At 40.2% G+C, this 19,256-nt stretch overlaps 1 protein-coding gene and 1 pseudogene across 2 annotated transcripts; both read right to left on the reverse strand.

Annotated features, from left to right (window-relative positions):
- Nucleotides 1-9,464: 9,464 nt before the first annotated feature.
- On the reverse strand, nucleotides 9,465-9,728 carry LOC308437625 (DNA-directed RNA polymerases I, II, and III subunit RPABC4-like). The gene has a single exon (XM_080938732.1). The coding sequence runs from the start codon at nucleotides 9,700-9,702 to the stop codon at nucleotides 9,526-9,528; it is 177 nt and encodes a 58-aa protein (XP_080794858.1). The 5' UTR covers nucleotides 9,703-9,728; the 3' UTR covers nucleotides 9,465-9,525.
- Nucleotides 9,729-17,868: 8,140 nt separating this feature from the next.
- On the reverse strand, nucleotides 17,869-18,939 carry LOC308437397 (nucleoporin SEH1-like; annotated as a pseudogene). The gene has a single exon. The product of its transcript is annotated as a nucleoporin SEH1-like (transcript).
- Between the last annotated feature and the right edge of the window lie 317 nt (nucleotides 18,940-19,256).

The raw sequence follows: 19,256 nt of genomic DNA on the forward strand, positions 1-19,256 counted from the left end.
AGACTCAAACCCAGTGTGCAAGTGTCTTCTAAACATGTCATTGCACATTGGTTTATGTCCCATTAACCAAAGTGAGACATACGAGCAAACCCAGAAGTCATCATGGAAGAAAGCAATAGAGCAGGAGAGAGAGGGTGGGGTTCACTGGGATAGTCTTTGACAATGACCTGTGACAGCTGGTAGGGTAAGAAATGAACATTCTCAAAAGAAGTCGATACCTTGCAAGATAAAAGTAAGATTTAGTCAGGGAGGAGCACAAAGGATAGTAGGGATTCTGACAATGGTCTATTTCTGACTAGTGCTGAACATAGGGTGTGTTTTATCCTTTAAAATGCCAATTCCACATGACCCAACATTATGCAATTGATAAATTTTACACTTATGTCTTTGAACATAAGTTATAACGTTTTATCATAAGATTAAATGGTAAACCTACAAATTAAATGTTTCAAAGATCTCACATATGTCATAAAACATTGCAAAGAGCTAGACCCACAGTTTATCAGAGGACAATATAATTGATGTAAAATGTTATTCTTTTGTCTCCTGTTTTACTTTTTCCTGTGCTGTTCCATGTTTTTTTTTTTTTTTATATTAACCACTTATTGTTTTTAGAGTCACTAAGATTTTCTGGAAGCAAGGCAACATTTACACATCCCACAAAAAAATGGTGAGCTGAAGCCAGGGATCCCTGCAACTCCAGTGCTTCTGCAGGCTTTTCTTCCTCCCAGTTTTTTATCAGGACCACCAGAAGTTACTTTCTGGAGGAGCAGAAGGTACTCCAGGCTTCTCAGGATAGACTGTGATAAAAATTAAATCAGAACCACTTGACTTAGTCCTTGAACATGAACAGTTCCAAGTCCGGAATTCAGTGCTTAAATGAGAACTGTCAATCAGAAATGGAAAGAGCAAAAGGAACTGAGAAAGAAGAATTAAGGTCTCTCGCAGACTCTCTGTTGTGAATCACAAGATACTGCAGAAGTGGCAGTGTGGACTTCCTCTAAGGGTCATCCACAAACTCTCTTTTCTGATTTAAAGGCATAATTGAAAGAAGCTAACGCAGCAACCTATGGGACATTGTAAGAGGAAGAGACTCTAATTTACATTTAATAAATTAAGACTGATCAGTCTTTTAGCAGACGGTATAAAGCCTGTCTAAACTCTGCACCTTGTTTTCCATGTCTAAGCTGAGGACATGGCGGCACTCTCCTAGAGACTTAAATGAAATAATGTACACATCAATAGCACTGATAAATTACAGCTTATTGTCACCATCAGAGACACAGCATGTGACATGGTGGGTGTCCACATAGGATCTGTCATAACCAGTGTTCTCCCAAAAGGACAGTTGTTGGGTTAGAGGTGGTGACCCTCATTGTTCCTATCAGGTTATAATAATATATCAATATAATTATCTTCATGTTACAGATTTTTTAAAAAGGAGATCTCAAGGCCTATAAGCTGTCCAAGGCTCAGCACCTGAACAACAGAGTCATCTCTAGCATTATCCTAACATATTTTGTGCTTGCTCACTTGAGGGAAGATGGTGGGAACAGGGTAGATGGGATACAACAGACAGGGCTTTGAACTTGGTTTTTGCTTGCTTTCTTTTTAACATTTGTTTATTTGAGAATGGTCAGAAGGCAACATTTCAAAAAATGTTCAGGAGGAAATTCTCTCTTCCCACCATGTCCTGGGACTGAACTCGGGCCCTCAGCCTTGGAGGCAAGTGCCTTTACCTGCTGAGTCATGTTTCTGGGCTGAGACTAGACACTTTTAGAAGCCATATTCCTCTATTTTTATTTTTGTGGAGTTATGTTTTTCTGCACTTAGTCCTCCAAAGTAAAACTCCACAGTCTTGCCACGGTGAATGTAAACAGCAAGCATGTGAATACCGTGAAAGGCAGGATGAAAAACACTCCCCATAGGCTGCCAATCACATGATCAAGTGACTAGCTTAAAAGCTAAACACTGTAGCCAGCATGAGTGGACACTGAGAATCCATTCTTGGACCTACTTACAGTGGGAAAATAGTGCCTGAGCCACCTTAGACCCCTGTGAATGCTTACTGTGGCTTTAGGCATGGATGGAAAGAAGAGCACAGCATGTGGTGGGGGGAGGGATTGATATTCCCCATTCACCAAAAGTTAGAGGGGGGAGGAGGAGGGGGAGGGAAAGAGAAAGAGAGGTGGGGGGGGGGAACTGAGACAAGCTCAAAGATAACCTGGGCTATGTAAAGAATGTCCAGATATCCTGGGCTACAGTGTAAGACCCTGTCTCACAAAAAGAAACAAAGAAAAAAAATATAGCACCAGAGTATGACACTTTCTTTTGTACCAATGGATAATTTTATTTCCTACAAATTTGTACTCATCTTTGAGTACCTCCTTTAGTATTTACACAAAGGTCTCAGCCTTAGGGAGTTTGAGTAAGTCCTCCTGGGCCACGAGTTCCTTTCAAGAGTAGATTTTTTTTTTTTAACCAGAACTAAGTCTTAAAGTTACAGTGCAGCAATGGCCTCTGTTGATAATGAAGATTGTCCTGAAGCTGTTTGTATTTTAATGTTAATTCCATTTCCCCGAGAAGGTCCGTCTAGTCAAACGATGCCTAAACCGTCCCATTTTAATTAGTAAAATAAAGGAAAGCCAGTGACTGGGTGGGGTGAGGAAGATGGAGAGGGCTGAGAGGTCGAAGGAGGTCAGAGGTTGTCAGAGATGGAGGGTGGAGGTTGTGGCAAGATGGAGGTTCCCAAGGACCAGCTAGACCCAGGTGATATTAATTGGTGTAAAAGAGCTATAAACATTAAGGATTTTATAGGTCTATTATCTTACATAAAAGGGCAGTTTGTATCTTTGTCCATTTGATGTAATCTTGTTGTGTAGAGGGTTTGTGGATTGGGAGTTGAATATATAAACCCATATAAAAAGCTATTGGGCAGTAGAGTTGTGTTTGGGTTAAGTTTTGGGGTAAACAAACATCTGGGGTGGAGGTGGAAGGCAGGCAAAGGAAGACCACCAAGGGAAGAGAGTTGCACTGACAAGAGTTGGGCTATTAGGGAAGCTCAGACCAGGTAGCTTGGACCTGGCACCACGGTTGATAAAGAGATAAACCCTATTTACTTATTAATATTTACTGCAACAGATAATGACTTGGTTTCCAGTGAGCTGTTACCCATAGCAAGACATTGACTATACTCTAAATCTCAAAAGCACTTGTCTGACTGGAATTCCCAATGCTACAAAAGCCTAGTGGGCAAAAGAAAAATGTGGTAAAGGAAATAGAAAAATAAGAGTCAGTAATTTAATGCTAACATGCTCATTGTGACCTCTGATACCATGACTAGGGACCCTCACTACTGGAGCCAAAAAAGAAAAGAAAAGTCTAGAGAAATCAACAGGCTGTTGCCTATAACAGAAACCACTATTCATAATGGTTGAAATCTCAAAACCATAAAACATGAAGAACTCAGAGAGCAATTAGTGGGCATCTTGGGAGTGGTTTCTCATTTTAAGACCAAAGAAGTTAGTTGCTTAGATAACCACAGGCTACTTTCTAGTTCTTGCATTGTGCTATCTGGGACCTTTAGTAGATTCTCTCTACAAGGTATAAGAGTGAGGGAGAGTGTAGCCAAGTGTCCGAAAGACCAAGAGTCCAGACTCTAGGTGCTTCCAAAAATTCATTACAAAGCACAGCTCCTGCTGAACACCTGGATGCAGAACATTCTTTGCCTAATGACAAGGCCATGCCTGTTAAAAGAAGAGCAACAGAAGTGAGAGATTTCTGTTTCCTGGTGCACCTGCTTCTCTCCAGGATACCAGGAGATGAAAGTACATGATATCTTCTGTTCCTTGACCCAATGACTCCCGCTTTCTGTCATTACTAGTTGAGAGTACACTTCCAGTGCATGATCTCTGTCAGCACATGGTCTTGCCTGTGATTATTTCTCACTGACACATTGTTGATATCTTTCTATGCAAGCACATAAAATACATAGGATAATCATTTAAAAGACTATGATGTTTTATTCCACCAATATACCAGAATGTAATCAGCCAGTCCAAATTTATTAATTGCCTTCAATTTAGTCTTTTATTGAGAATAATTCTTTCTGACAACACATTACAGTAACAGTTTCCTTCCTCATCTACTCCAAAGTTCTCCCCACCAGCTCATGTTCCTACCTCCTCACCTATCCAATTTCATGCCCCCCTCTATTTAGAAGATAATTAAGCAATTTAAAAAACAAATTAGAATTAAAAACAAGCAGAAAAACTAAAGTACAAACAGACACATTGTAAAATGCAAACTAAATACATATATGTATATACCATATATATGCATATGTATACATACACCATACATATAAGTCATACATATAAGTATATACCATATATAAACATACATCATACATATAAGTATGTACCATACATATAAGTATATACCATGTGTGTGTGTGTGTGTGTGTGTGTGTGTGTGTGTGCTTGCGCGCGAGCACATTAGTGTTTAAAAAATGCCTAGATAGGGCATTATGAGACAAAAACCCAGAAATATCGTTGAGCTCATTTTGCATACACAGTAAGATTTCATTGGAAAAAACTAATTGTTGCTTTGCCATTAATTGACACTTGGAAATAGCTTCTGGGATAAGGAGGGAACCTGTGACCTGTTTCCCTCTCAGTACTGAGACCACACCAAGCATGGACTTGTACAAGACCTGTGCGTGCTGCCATGATCTCTGTGATCATGTGTCAGTCTTATGTCTAGAAGATGCTGTTTCCTTAGTGTTTTCCACTGCCGCTGCTCTTACAATCATTCTGCCTCCTCTTTCATTGAGTTCCCTTAGCCCGAGGGGAGACATTTGATGGAGATATCCCATTTAGAACAGAATGCCACAAGTTCTTCCACTCTCCGTACACATTGTTCAGCTGTGGGTCTCTGTGTTTGTTCCCATCTAGCACAAAGAAGCTTCTCTGATGATGGCTGAGTGTGGTACTGACCTATGGGTACAGAAGAATATCATTAAGAGTTCTTTTTGCTATTTCTTCATCAGAATATTATTTGTTTTTCCCCTAGGTCCATGGCCTGTAGAGTCTTGACTACTGGATCAGTATTAAGCATGGGTTCTGTGGCATGCAGTGAATCTCCAATCTAATCAGAAAGTTACTCCCAAAACTTTTGTGTCACTATTGCACCAGTGTATCATGCAGGCAGGTCACCATTGTAGGTGATCAAAGGGTTTGTAGCAGGGCTTGGTGTTTGTCTTCCTCTTCTAATAGAATACAACATATCTTCCAGTACAACACTGATCAGTAGCAAATTAGTAAAAGGGTGAAGGTTCTGATTAGGCACCAGCTTGACTTCTTCATGTTAAATGCAATAGGTATAGCAGTTGGTACTGGTGCTAATGTCCTGTTCTCCAGTTGGTTGTTGATCCATCAATGAAGATATGAGTGGCTGGGTACAGGGTGTGGTATTTAGAGTTGCTCAGGAAGACACAAGAAAATTCAGAGAGCTGAGGAGGAGAAGGACAAATATAGGCAGGAGATAATGACGATCAGCCATGTGAGTTTTCAGTTGGGGTGACCATTGATCATTCTATATGATTAAGCCTGGGGGGGGGGTCAAGGGTAAGAGTGCCCAGTCATTGAACTAGCAAAGGCACTTTAAGATTAACTGGTGTGTGTGTTTGTGTGTGTGTGTGTGTGTGTGTGTGTGTGTGTGTGTGTTGTTGTTGTTGTTGTTGGTGGTGGTGGTGGTGGTGGTTTTATTTTTTCATCCATGGATCCAAGGGAACCTGCGGGGAGCTGGTAGCATTGCCCATTCCTGGAGTTAAGGCTGGGTAGCAAAAGCTACATGCAACATATAGGTATTGTCTTTGCAATAGAGCCTTATTATCAGTTTGTTGAGAGCCTCTAATAGCATTGGCAATAACCTGAGTTGTTTGGGGTTTCCATAGGGTCCCGTAGACAACAGCTCAACTGAATGTATCCCATGTCTGACACAGGAGGCTTTTGTGACAAAAGATGTTTTGTTGGTGCTTTGTCACCATCATGTTACCTTGTACATGTAGATATTTTAAGCAGTGTTAGGTTTCATATGACTCTCTCAAGTGTCCCTCAGTGTTGCCATCCCTTCTGCATTCCCTCCCTTACCCTCTCTTTCCTCTTCCCTCCATTTAATCTTCCTATTCCAGCCTTCCCCTCCTCAGTCTCTCCATGATCTTATATTCTATTTCCCTTCCTCCGGAGAGCCTTTCTTCTTCCTAATCCCTTGCTCTGTACCTAACCTCTGATGTTATACTAATTGTACAATGCCCACTAAAAACTGAGAAGCTAACATCCACTTATAAATAAATGCTATATTTGCTATATTTGTCTTTTGGGGTCTAAGTTACCTCACTTGGGATAATTTTTTTCTAGCTTCATTTAGCTGAGAATTTCATGAGTTCAGTTTTGTTGTTGTTGTTGTTGTAAACAGCTGAGTAATATTTCATTGTATAAATGTACCACGTTTTCTTTATCCATTCTTCTGTTGGTAGCCATCTAGACTGTTTCCAGTCTCTGTATGTTCTGAATAAAGTACCAATGAACATGGTTAAGCAAGTGTCTTTGTGTCAGGATGATGTGTCCTTTGGGTATATGCTCAAGAGTGGTATAGCTGCATCTTAAGGTAGGTCAATCCTCATTTTCCTGAGGAATCGCCACAATGATTTTCATAATGGCTGTACAAGTTTTCACTCTCTCAGCAAAGGATAAATGTTCCCCTTAGTCCACATACATGCAGCATGAGCTGTCATTTGCTTTATCGATCTTGGCCATTCTGACTGAGATGGAACCTCAATGTGGCTTTGCGCCAATGCTAAAGATGTTGAACATTTCGTTAAGTGCTTTTCAACTATTTGTGTTTCCTCTTTGGGGAGCTTTTTGTTTAGACCTGTATCTCCTTTTTAATTGTATTATTTACTTTCTTGATTTTTTTTTAGTTCTTTATATATTTTATATGCTAGCTCTCTATCAGATGTGTAACTGGTAAAAGATTTTTCTATTATTCAGCTTGCTGTTTGCTTGAATGATGATGTCCTTTGCCATACAGACTTCTTGTTTTCAGTTTCCTAAGGTCCCATTTATTAGTTGGCATTCTCAGAGCCTGTACTATTGATGTTCTGTTCAGGAAGTTGTCCCCTGCACCAATGCATTCAAAGCTATTCCCACATTTTCTTCTTTCAGGTCCAGTGTTACTGGACTACATTGAGGTCTTTATTCCATTTGGGGTTGAGTTTTGTGCAGGGTAATAAGTATGAGTCTATTTGGATTCTTCTACATACATAGCCATCAGTTTGACCAGTACCATTTGTTGAAAATGCTGTTTTCTCCCAAGTATGTATTTGTGACCTCTTTAAAAAAAATCAGATGTCCATAGGTGTATGGACTTATTTCATGGTCACCTTATTCCAGTGATCTACATGTCTGTTTTTATGCTGGTATTATGCTGTTTTTATTACCATCACATGGTAGTACAATTTGAGACTAGGGATAGTAATATCTGCAGCAGTTATTTTATGATTCAAGATTTTTTTGGCTAATCCGAGGTTTTAATGCTTAATTTACTTAGATTATTCTTATTTTCCACAATTAAGAATACATCAAATAGCACTGAAGAACATCTATGTTCATCTACCTGGTTATTTCCTTAGCATACAATTTAAAAATCAGGTAGGCTTCCAGTTTCCACCTGTGCCCAAAGCTGACCCTGTGCTAGAGTTCTCTATACCCAGACCCCACTGGGAGAGAGCTCGTCCCCCAGAAATGCTGAAACACCAGAAAACACAGGTAAAACCAACACTTCTGCTCTGTGAGTCCCACCCAGAGCCCTGAAGACACAAGAAGAGAGGAGCAGTCTAGGACAGGATCCTTCCAGTTTCTGTCTGCATCCTGTGCTGACCCTGTTCCACAGCTATATCTACCCAGACCCTACTGGAATAGAACTGGTCCCTCAGTAGTCCTGATACATAGGCTTACAGGAGGATCAAGTCAGTGACAGAATCAGCTAGACCAGCTAACAACAGAGATAAGCAGATGGCGAGAGGCAAGTCCAAGAACGTAAGCAACAGAAACCAAGGCCAAGTGGCATCACCAGAACCCAGCCCCCCTCCACAGCAAGTCATGAATACCCCAACTGGAAAAGCAAGATTCTGATTTAAAAAGGACAACTCATGATGATGTTAGAGGACTTTAAGAAGGTCCAGCCCATACCTTGGTTGGAATAGCCACCTACTTGTAAAGACTGAGAGGTGGTTTGGATATCTAACAAGGACACACCCATACAATCCCAATCTTCACCAACAGATTGATAATTCTATAATGAATTTAACTTGTGATGCAGTTAGGTCCCACATGAATATGTATGTGCCTACAAGGATAGGCAGACTTTGGAAACTCCAACTCCTGAACACCAGGTTTCACAAATGGATGTTCTTGTGGAATTTGTGGTTACCGGTGCTAGGACTTTAAAAGGCTGTAGGGACCTCAGTGCTCAGTGTTTCAAATTTGAACATAAATGAGTTTCAGCTTTGCTCTTACCTTTGTAAATGAGATTATTAGCACAAGCAAGTAGTTAACATTGAGTGTTAATTGGTGCTTGGACTTTATTACTCAAGTGGAAATACTGTTTAGCTTGATAGATTTTTCTGTAGAGTGGGAGGAAACTAGGTTTGGAGATGGATAGACTTAGACTTTGAAAACTGTAGAGTGACTTTTGAAAGTCTTTTTACTGGAGAACCTTTAGAGTTTAATCTGCCTTGTGGACAGGTTGGTGGCCTAGGAGTCAAACTGTAGTGTGTATTAGCCATGCATGTCTCCTGAGATGGCTGCTTTTTGACTAGTTCTGGGAACATAGGAGGGATCAGAGCTGCCCTCTGTGTCTGGCCCTTTGGATCACATGTGACTTTGGAATCTCAGTAAAGATTTAACTAAAATATGATTGAGTGTTTAAAATTTGAGTTCTCAATTAATAGAAGCCTAAGCATACAGTTTGATAAGAAAGGGATGTAGCTGCTTTTGATGTTTCTTAAACCCTCCCACTCCTTTCAAGGGAAGCTTCATGCCAGGACAACCTATGGAGCACCTAGAGTACTTTTGATGCCTTAGAAATAAAGAAAGATGCCTGTTTGTGTGACAGGCTGGGAAAGATATCATTCCACAGTTAATCAGATCTGCCTCAGGAAAAATACTAACGTGTTCTATTTGTTCCTGGCCTTCAGGTTGTGAGATTACTCTATTTTTTAATATAATTTTATTTCTTTTTTTGTGGGGCGGAAACACTTTTAATCTTCACTGTGTGAGGAATTACAGGAATAAATTAAGTCATAAGTTGAACCAAAATTTCCTTTATACAAAGTACTAAAATACAATTGCATTTCTAAAAGAAAATCATAGGTGTACAGCTGTAGTCATTAGGTAAACTACGTTAAATGCTATACATTAAAGAGACATCAATGAGGCAAATGTATGGATGTAATTCCCCATTTCATTGAGCATCAAAAACCACCAATCTCTTAGTCCTCTTCTTGTACATTATTCTATATCCACATTCTCTGCACCTGATTGGATTCCTGGATTTTATTTCGTTTTCAGTGTGACACTCTCCACAAATATATATCATTGGCTGCTGCTTTGGTGGTTGGACATCTTTCTGGGTGTCCATTGTTAGTGCCTCTGCAGCTCAAAGAAGCTCCCCTCTCTATAATTGTATTTCTTTCAACTAATTTAAAAATAAAAAAACACCTTTGGAACTAACTAACTAACAAACTAACTAACTGACTAAATAAATAAATAGATAGATAAATAGATAATAGACGGACATAAATAACCCCCTTAAAAATACAGAACAACACGGGTAAACAGGTAGAAGCCCTTAAAGAGGAAACACAGACACACACACAGACACACACACACACACACACACACACACACACACACACACACAAAACTCCCACAAAATCCTTTAGAAAATTATAAAAAAAACACAAACAAACAGGTGTAGGAATTGAACAAAACCATCCAGAATCTAAAACTGAAAAAGAAACAATAAAGAAGTCACAAAGAACGAAAACCCTGGAGATAAAAAACCTAGGAAAGAGATCAGGAGTCATAGACACAAGCATCACCAACAGAATACAAGAGATGGAAGAGACAATCTCAGGGGCAGAAGATACCATAGAAAAAATGAACAAAACAGTAAAAAAAGAAAAAAGAAAAAAAGTAAGATGAAAAAGCTCCTGGACACAAAATGTCTAGTAAATCCAGGACACAGTGAGAAGATCAAACCTGAAAATAATAGGTTTAGAAGAAAGGGAAGAGGCACAGGTTCCTGGGAGCTCAGAAGACTGGCAGAAACTCTTTCCATCCTAAGCAGAAGGGTGAGTCAACTTCTGCCTACATTCTACCCCAGGAAAGGCTGCACAGAACTCTCATGGTTCAAGCAGCAGAACTGAACGGGGGTGCACACTTCTGCTCCAAAGCCAGACCCGGCCCACTTGCACTGGGACAGGCGGCCCGCCTGTGCACAGGTCCCTGGGAGCTCAGAAGAGCAGCAGGAATGCTTTCCATCCTAAGCGGAAAGAAGAATAAGAACCTGTCTGCACATGGCTGAGCCCGCAGAGAAGCCTTGCAAATGGTCTCCCACCTAAATCCACACAAGAGAGCTGGGTGACAGCCATCAAGACTCGGTAGTGCAAGTGCTCTTCTGACTGACCCCACAAAGGGCTTGCCACACACCCTTAGGGCTGTCCCTGGAGAAATAGCCTAGAACCCCTGGAAGCCAACTAGCATGGTACATTCCTGGATCTGGTCCTTTCCAGACCAGTGAGAGGGCAGGGCGACTGCCATCAAGACTCAGGACCCTCCTGCACACAGCTGAGCTCCCAGAATAGCCTCACAAGAGCTCTCCCACCTGAGCCCAGAGAGACAGAACAGAGTCGCTGCAATCAGAACTCACTGCCCGCCTGCAGAGAGCCAAACACCCAGAAGCAATTTCCTTCATAAGCCCACAGGACCTCAGATCCTCAGGAGAGACTGGGTTCACTCAGAGTAAACAAGATCATCTATAATCACATCTAACAAGATGGGAAGAGAAAAGCGAAAGAACCTAAGCAATGGAAATCAAGACAACCTGGTAACATTAGAACCCAGCTCTCCCACCACAGCAAATAGAGGATTGCTAAAACACACCAGAAAAACAATACTTAGACTTGAAATCATACTTCATGATGATGATGGAGATCTTTGAGAAGTACATAAATAATTCCCTTAAACAATTACAGGAGAACCAGGAAAAATCACTCAAAGAACTACAGGACGACACAACCAAACAGATAAAGTAATTGAAAATGAAAATGGAAACAGTAAAGAAAACACAAAAAGAGACAACCCAGAAGATGGAAAACCAAAAAATGAAATCAGGAGTCACAGATGCAAGATCACCAACAGACTACAAGAGATGGAAGAGAGGATCTCAGGGGCTGAAGACAACAAACAAAATATAGACAAAATAGTTAGAGATGTTGCAAAACCCAAAAAAGCTCCTAATCCAAAATGTACAAGAGATCCAGGACACAATGAAAACACCAAACTTAAGCATAATAGGTGTAGAAGAGGGTAAAAATATCAAGTAAAAGGTACAGTAAATATCTTTAACAAAATTATAGAAGAAAACTTTCCTGCCCTTAAGAACAAGATGACCATGACCATACAGGAAGCCTACAGAACTTCAAATAAATTGGACCAGAAAAGAAACTCCTCCTGACACATAATAGTCAAAACACCAACAAAACAAAGAAAGAATCCTAAACGTTGTAAAAGAAAAAAAAAAAAAAAAAACAAAAAAAAAAAAACAAGTGATATATAAAGGCAGACCAATCAGAATTACACCAGAATTCTCAACTTTGGACCAATTTCTCTCATGAAAATTGATGCAAAAATACTCAATAAAAATCTTGCAAACCTAATCCAAGAACACATCAGAACAATCATCCACCCTGACCAAGTAGGCTTTATCCCAGAGATGCAGGGATGTTTCAATGTATGGAAATTCATCAACATAATACACCATATAAACAAACTCAAAGGAAAAAAAAACACACAATCCTCTCACTAGATGCTGAGAAAGCATCCAACAAAATTCAACACCCCTTCATGTTAAAACTCTTGGAAAAATTAGAAATCCAAGGCCTATACCTTAACATAGTGAAAGCAATATCAACCTAAATGAAGAGAAACTGAAAGCAATCCCATTAAAATCAGGGACTAGACAAAGCTGCCTACTGTCCCCCTACCTATTCAATACAGTACTGAAATTCCTGGCCAGAGCAACTAGACAAGAGAAAGAAATTAAAGGGATTCACATTGGAAAGAAAGAAGTCAAAATATCACTATTTGCAGATGACATGATAGTTTACTTATGCAACCCCAAAAATTTCATCAGAGAACTTTTACAGCTCATAAACAACTTCAGCAAAGTGTCTGGTTATAAAATTAACTCAAACAAATCAGTAGCTTTCCTCTATGCAATGGATAAACAGGATGAGAAAGAAATTAGGAAATCGACACCTGTCATAACAGTCACAAAGACTATAAAATACCTTGGGTGACCCTAACAAAGCAAGGGAAAGATCTAAATGACATGAACTTCAAGACACTGAAGAAGGAAATTGTTGTACTTCGATCTGGGAAGGGAGGGTCACTCTGCTCCTCTGGGGGAAGGTAGCTCCTCACTGCAGTTCCCAGGGAAGGCTGCTTCTGGTGTGCTCTCTGCCTGGCCCACAGGAGTTCTGGCTGGGGGGGTGTGGAAACAAATTCCAGTGGGGTGCCGCCAGGCTGAGAACTCTGGCAGGCCAATTGAATGCTCAGCTCGGTGCTGAGATTACAACCCTGCTGGCCAGGGCCATAAACCCCTGCCTGACTCTTAGAAAAGTGCAGAGCCTGTAATAAGGCTCTGGGATAAAGCGTTCATGGGGAACGAATGATTCAGGACCACAAAGATCCAGGACTGAGGAGAAGGTTTCAATGTGTGTCTTTATTTTTGCGTGCTTCTCTCCTTTGTTCTGTTCTTTTTAAACAACCCAGGATCCAACCACTGGCTTCCCATACATTTTCCTCTAAGATTGGCCATAGTTGTTTTTCTAATGCTGTGTGTGTGTGTGTGTGTGTGTGTGTGTGTGTGTGCAGGGGAGGGACTTAGGAAGTGGCTGATTGGGCTAGAGTCTATGTCACTCTCTCCTGTGGAGGTGGGGTTTGGAGCTTGCCTAGAGCCTTGTACATCTGCCCCATGTGGTGCATCCAGTCAAAGTGGATTTGCAATCGGAAGTTCAGAAAGCACCTGCTGGTTGACAGTTACCTGTCTTCAGGGCTTCGACTGAACTCAACCTCTCACATTTCCAGATTTGACCCTTCAAACCCACAGGAAATTGAAGAAGATCTCTGAAGATGGAAAGATCTTCCATGCTCATGGATTGGCAGGATTAACATTGTAAAAATGGCCATCTTGCCAAAAGTCATTTACAGATTCAATGCAATCCCCATAAAAATTCCAATTCAATTTATAGAGTTGGAAAAAGCAATTTGCAGATTCATCTGGAATAACAAAAATCTAGAATACCAAAATCTATTCTCAATAATAAAAAACTTCTGGTGGAATCACCATCCATGATCTAAAGTTATATTAGAAAGCAATTGTGATAAAAATTGTATAGTATTTGTACGAGATAGGCAGGTAGATCAATGGAAAAGAACTGAAGACCAAGAAATGAACTCACACACCCATGGTCACTTGATCTTTGACAAAGGTGCTAAAAATATTCAATTGAAAAAGGACAGCCTCTTCAACAAATGGTGTTGGTTCAACTGACAGTCAGCATGCAGAAGAATGCAAATCGATCCTTCTCTATCTCCTTGTATAAAGCTCAAGTGCAAATGAATCAAAGATCTCCACATAAAACCACGTTCACTGAAACTATTAGAAGAGAAATTGGGGAAGAGCTTAGAACACATAGGCACAGGGGAATTTTTCCTGAACAGAACACCAATGGCTTATGCTCTAAGATTAAGAATCAACAAATGGGACCTCATGAAATTTCAAAGCTTCTGTAAGGCTAAGGACATGGTTAAGAAGACAAAACAGCAGCCTGCAGATTGGGAAATGATCTTTACCAATTCTACATCTAATAGTGGTCTAGTATCTAATATATACAAAGAACTCAGAAAGCTAGACTATAGAGAATTAAATAATCTTATTAAAAATAAGGTACAAAGCTAAACAAAGAACTCTCAGCTGAGGAACATCAAATGGCTGAGAAGCACCTAAAGAAATGTTCAACATCCCTTGTCATCAGGGAAATGCAAATCAAAAGAACTCTGAGATTCCACTTCACACCAGTTAGAATAGCTAAGATCAGAATCTCAGGTGGTAGCAAATGCTATCAAGGATGTGGAGAAAGAGGAACACTCCTCCACTGTTGGTGAGGTTGTAAGCTGGTACAACCTCTCTGGAAATAAATTTAGTGACTCCTCAAAAAATTGGTCATAGTACTACCCAGAACCCAGCTATACCACTCCTGGGCATATACCCAAAAGATGTTCCAATACACAACAAGGATACATATTCCACTTAGTTCATGGCAGCCTTATCTATAATAACTAGGAGCTGGAAAGATTCCAGATGTCCTTTAACAGAGGAGTAGATGCATAAATTGTGGTCCATTTACACAATGGAGTACTACTCAGGTATTAAAAACAATGTCTTCATAAAATTCTTAGGCAAATGCATGGATCTAGAAAACATTCTCCTGAGTAAGGTAACCCAATCACAAAAATAGACCCATGGTAACTACTCACTGATAAGTGAATATTAGCTCAAAAGCTCTGAATACCCAATATACAATTCACAGACCACATGAAGCTCAAGAAGAAGGAAGACCAAAGTGTGGGTGCTTCAATCCTTCTTAGAAGGGGGAACAAACATATTCTCAGGAGGATATATGGAAACAAAGCTTGATGCAGAAACTGAAAGAAAAGCCATCCAGGGACTGCTCCACCTGGGGATCCAGATCCTACACAGCCATCAAACCCAAACAATATTGCTGATGCCAAGAAGTGCACACTGACAGGAGCCTGACATAGCTGTCTCCTGAGAGGCTTTGCCACAGCATAACAAATGCAGGGGTGTATCCTAACAGCCAACCATAGGACTGAGAACAGGGTTCTTTTTTTGTTTTGTTTTGTTTTGTTTTAATATTTTTGTTAAATAACCTACTTGGATAATAATTAAAAAATCTTTAAGTAGTAATTCCAAGTAGTGAAAGGCATTTTCCTATTTTAGAAAAAGACAAAAATATCCTTATGATTTGCTGCTTTATACACAGGAATAATTTATTTTACAGTCATTTATAACATTAACCTATAAAATCCAAAACATTTCTTAATGTCTGAAATACAGCGTGAAGTTCACAATTATATGCTTTCCTATGAAACTACCATCAACAGACAAAACTTAAACCTATGATAACAATTCCACACAGAATTTACAATACAAGCACTATGAATCATATACCAGGAATCTTTCACAGTTAATATTGCTTTTTTGAAGTTCATCTCATCAAAGGTAACCAACTAGTGAAGCCAATGTTTCCTGGTGCATAAGTACAAACAGGTTTGGTTTCAAACACTTAAGTTATGATACATTCAAGACATGCCCTAAATAAGAAGAATATTCTAAGAGAAAATAAAGAAACCAAAGAGCAGCCTGGAATAAAAGCATTTACAAGAACCTGTATAAGGCCTGGAAATCAGCTCTTTATCCCCCTTCATTCTCAGTAAGGGATTAAGAGGCCAAGAGAGGGTCCTGGAGGTTGGCAGTGTCAGCACTGCAGGAGTGCTTTAGCAGAGGAGCAGGGGTGGAAGGAGCTGGGAGCAATTGGACCATCTTGATCCAGCCTGTGGCGAATCCAGAGGTGGAAAGAAATACCTGAGATAATGAAGACAGGAACAAAACACCAAAAACAACAGGGGGAAGGAGGGAGGGAAGCAAGAAAAAAAAACAGTAAATACATGGAGAAGCAAAGAGAAGACATGCTGGAAGGAAGGGAAAAAGCTGTGTATTCATGCCACAGCCAATAGAGCAACAGCACAAACCAAGACTCTGACTTGAATCAAGGTGGCTTAAGAAGTATAAAAACTTAAAAACAAATACAGTCTGTTAAAGTTAAAATGCCCTCTCCCCAAATTATCATTATGCATGTTACAGATACATTCATTTATAAGTTGAAAGCATGTCTAATGCCATTTGATTCCTTAATTCATGCATCTGGTCTGCTTCTCCCTTCCATCGATGTGCATGTGCAGCAGCTGGCACACATGTTTAGTGCATACGTGACACTGAGAACCAACTGCAACTCAGTGCACGGGAGAGCTGGCTACTGTCCCAGGAGAGCTGGCTACTGCCACAGGCTTTTGGCAAGTATAGTCATTAGACAGGCTTAGTTTCCTGCAAAAAAAACTTTGAATAGATACAGAATTTTGGTGCATAAAAAGGCTCAAAATATATAGCCTGTTATTCTACCATGTTATAACTTACCTGTAATATGTATGCAGTTTAGTAAATGAAATAGTGTATAACTTTGTCAAAATCAAAAGTTTCAGAAGACAGGAACCCATTGAAATCCTGAGACATGGAATTTCAATTGCATGCACATTTTCCAAAAAATGTCAACTTATGTTTCCAAATTGTCTTAAAGGAAACAAAATTTATAGGATCACAACATAAACATTCATGCATATATTAGAAACAGCCATCTCTTTAATGTGTATGAGATGAAACTTAAAAGTGCCTCCACCATTTTACAACCAAATAAAACTAGCAAATGCAAATGTGCTGCTTGACTACAGTAAATTTTATCTCAAATGTGATTCCAGGTTAAGTTGTGTGGATGTCACCTGTAAAGTACTTGTATGGATGATATCACCTGTAAAGTAGTTGTGTGGATATCACCTGTAAAGTACTTGTGTGGATGATATCACCTGTAAAGTAGTTGTGTGGATGTCACCTGTAAAGTAGTTGTGTGGATATCACCTGTAAGGTAGTTGTGTGGATGATATCACCTGTAAAGTAGTTGTGTGGATGTCACCTGTAAAGTAGTTGTGTGGATATCACCTGTAAGGTAGTTGTATAGATGATATCACCTGTAAAGTAGTTGTATAGATGATATCACCTGTAAAGTAGTTGGATGATATCACCTGTAAGGTAGTTGTGTGGATGACATCACCTGTAAGGTAGTTGTGTGGATGATGTCACCTGTAAGGTAGTTGTGTGGATGATGTCACCTGTAAGGTAGTTGTGTGGATGATATCACCTATACAGCAATTCTACAAAAGGTAAACACTTTACCACTCAGAGCAATCTTTCCAAAAACATGTATTCAATTTTCAAAATAAAATGTTAAAAACTCATCATTTAGCTTATTGTTTTAGAAAATAAAAGACATATTCTCCAAAGAAACTATAAAATTATAGTTTCTCTCCTCCCAACTGCTTATGAGGATAATAGCAATCTTTTCAGTTTTTAAACCCAAGTTAGTTTCCAAAATATTCTAAAAGAATTGTTTTGGAGATGATGTGTCAACAAAAAGCCTTCCCATTTATATTGTCAGGAGACCGACTAGTACCAAAGTCATATCCACTGTTGTTTAAAGGCCGTGGGACTGTGGTCCTGAGCAGGCTGCTGGTGCGTCTTGGAAGAGCTGAGGGCGCTGGGGAAGTCAAGGAGTTGATTTCCATCCCTCTGCCTGCAGCACAGCAGCAAACTTACTCCAGCTTGTACTCAGCTGCGCTTTCTGCCAGCAGAAGTTCCACTTAATGAATTTTGAAATTTGGAATATTTGAACTCAGTGAAGGATTTGAGTTTCCCAGATGAGAACTCCTATTTACTGGTCTCCCGTTACCTTTCAAAATACCAGCACACTTCCAATTATCCATGTAATTAGCTTTCCACAAACTAACACAGCCATCATCTCCTGAAAATGCTAGTACTGTTCCTGCTATGTTCCAACTCACCCTGCAGACCTGAGAATTATGATTATCAAACCGAGCCACAATATGGATTTCAGATTTTGTTGGACCATGAGAAGTAAGTTCTTTCCTCACAGGTTTTAATGTGAAAAGTCTTACATCTTTGGTTGCTATTGCCATATGTGGAAAGATCTTCCCAAATTTGGAGCAAATGCAAAATCTCATGGACAGGACCCGTGACTGTCATAAGACTCTCAGCTTTTGCATATTTCCTGGTGTTTCCATTGTACTCAAAAATCTGAACCTTGGCCATTGAATTTGGACCGCTGCCGTCACTTCCCACAGCCATCATGGGGGAAGAGCACAAGAGCTGGAAGGGTTCCAAGGCACAGGAGCACAGCAGAGCTTGCACGAGACCTCATGCTGAGGAGTCACTGGCTGGGGCTCATAGCATCTGGAGCTCCACACGCTCCTTCTACACCGTCTGCTGAGCAGGTGGCTAACATCAGACCTGAGTGTTTAAATTTCACATCAGTAACAGATGTTCTGATGTTCACTAGAGTTGTCCTCTTCACCCAGTGACTCTGTCCTTGAAGTTTATCATTTGATTCTCCTACTATTTCTTCTCATACAACTGCTGCCCAGGCAAAACACCAGGAAGCTAAAACTTGTTCAAATTCAGGATAAGCCCATGTCACATGCCATACATATCCACTGTGTGTCTTCCAACTAGCTTTACAATGCCAATCTCTGCTCTCACTCTTACCCACACCCTGACGCTCTGGTCGCTGGAGCAGGTGACCATCCAGAGCCCGTGGAAGCTGAAAGACATATTGTGGATGAGGTCCTTGTGGTCCACCGTGATGCTGAACGCCATAAACATGGCCACCACCATGTATTGGCTGGCCTCTGAGAGGGCAGCAGTGCGGCCCAAGAATGAGGTTCTTTTTGTTTGTTTGTTTGTTTTGTTTTGTTTTATTTTATTTTTAAATTTTTGTTGGATATTCTCTGCATTTACATTTCAGACACTATCTCCTTTCCTCCAGTCCCATCCCCCCTCCTCCTCCTATTGCCTCCATGAAGGTGCTCTTTCTCCCAACCATCCTCACCCACCTAAGCATGTTGGTGTTCCTCTACACTGGGAAAATGAGCCTTCGCAGGACCAAAGGCCTTTCCTCACACTGATGCCAGAGAATGATA

This window comes from Micromys minutus, assembly GCF_963924665.1.
Source record: "Micromys minutus genome assembly, chromosome: 26".
Taxonomy (NCBI): domain Eukaryota; kingdom Metazoa; phylum Chordata; class Mammalia; order Rodentia; family Muridae; genus Micromys; species Micromys minutus.

Bases quoted from the DNA above. Each gene is read 5' to 3' on its own strand.
- LOC308437625 (XM_080938732.1), bottom strand. From the start codon at position 9,702: ATGGACACCCAGAAAGATGTCCAACCACCAAAGCAGCAGCCAATGATA.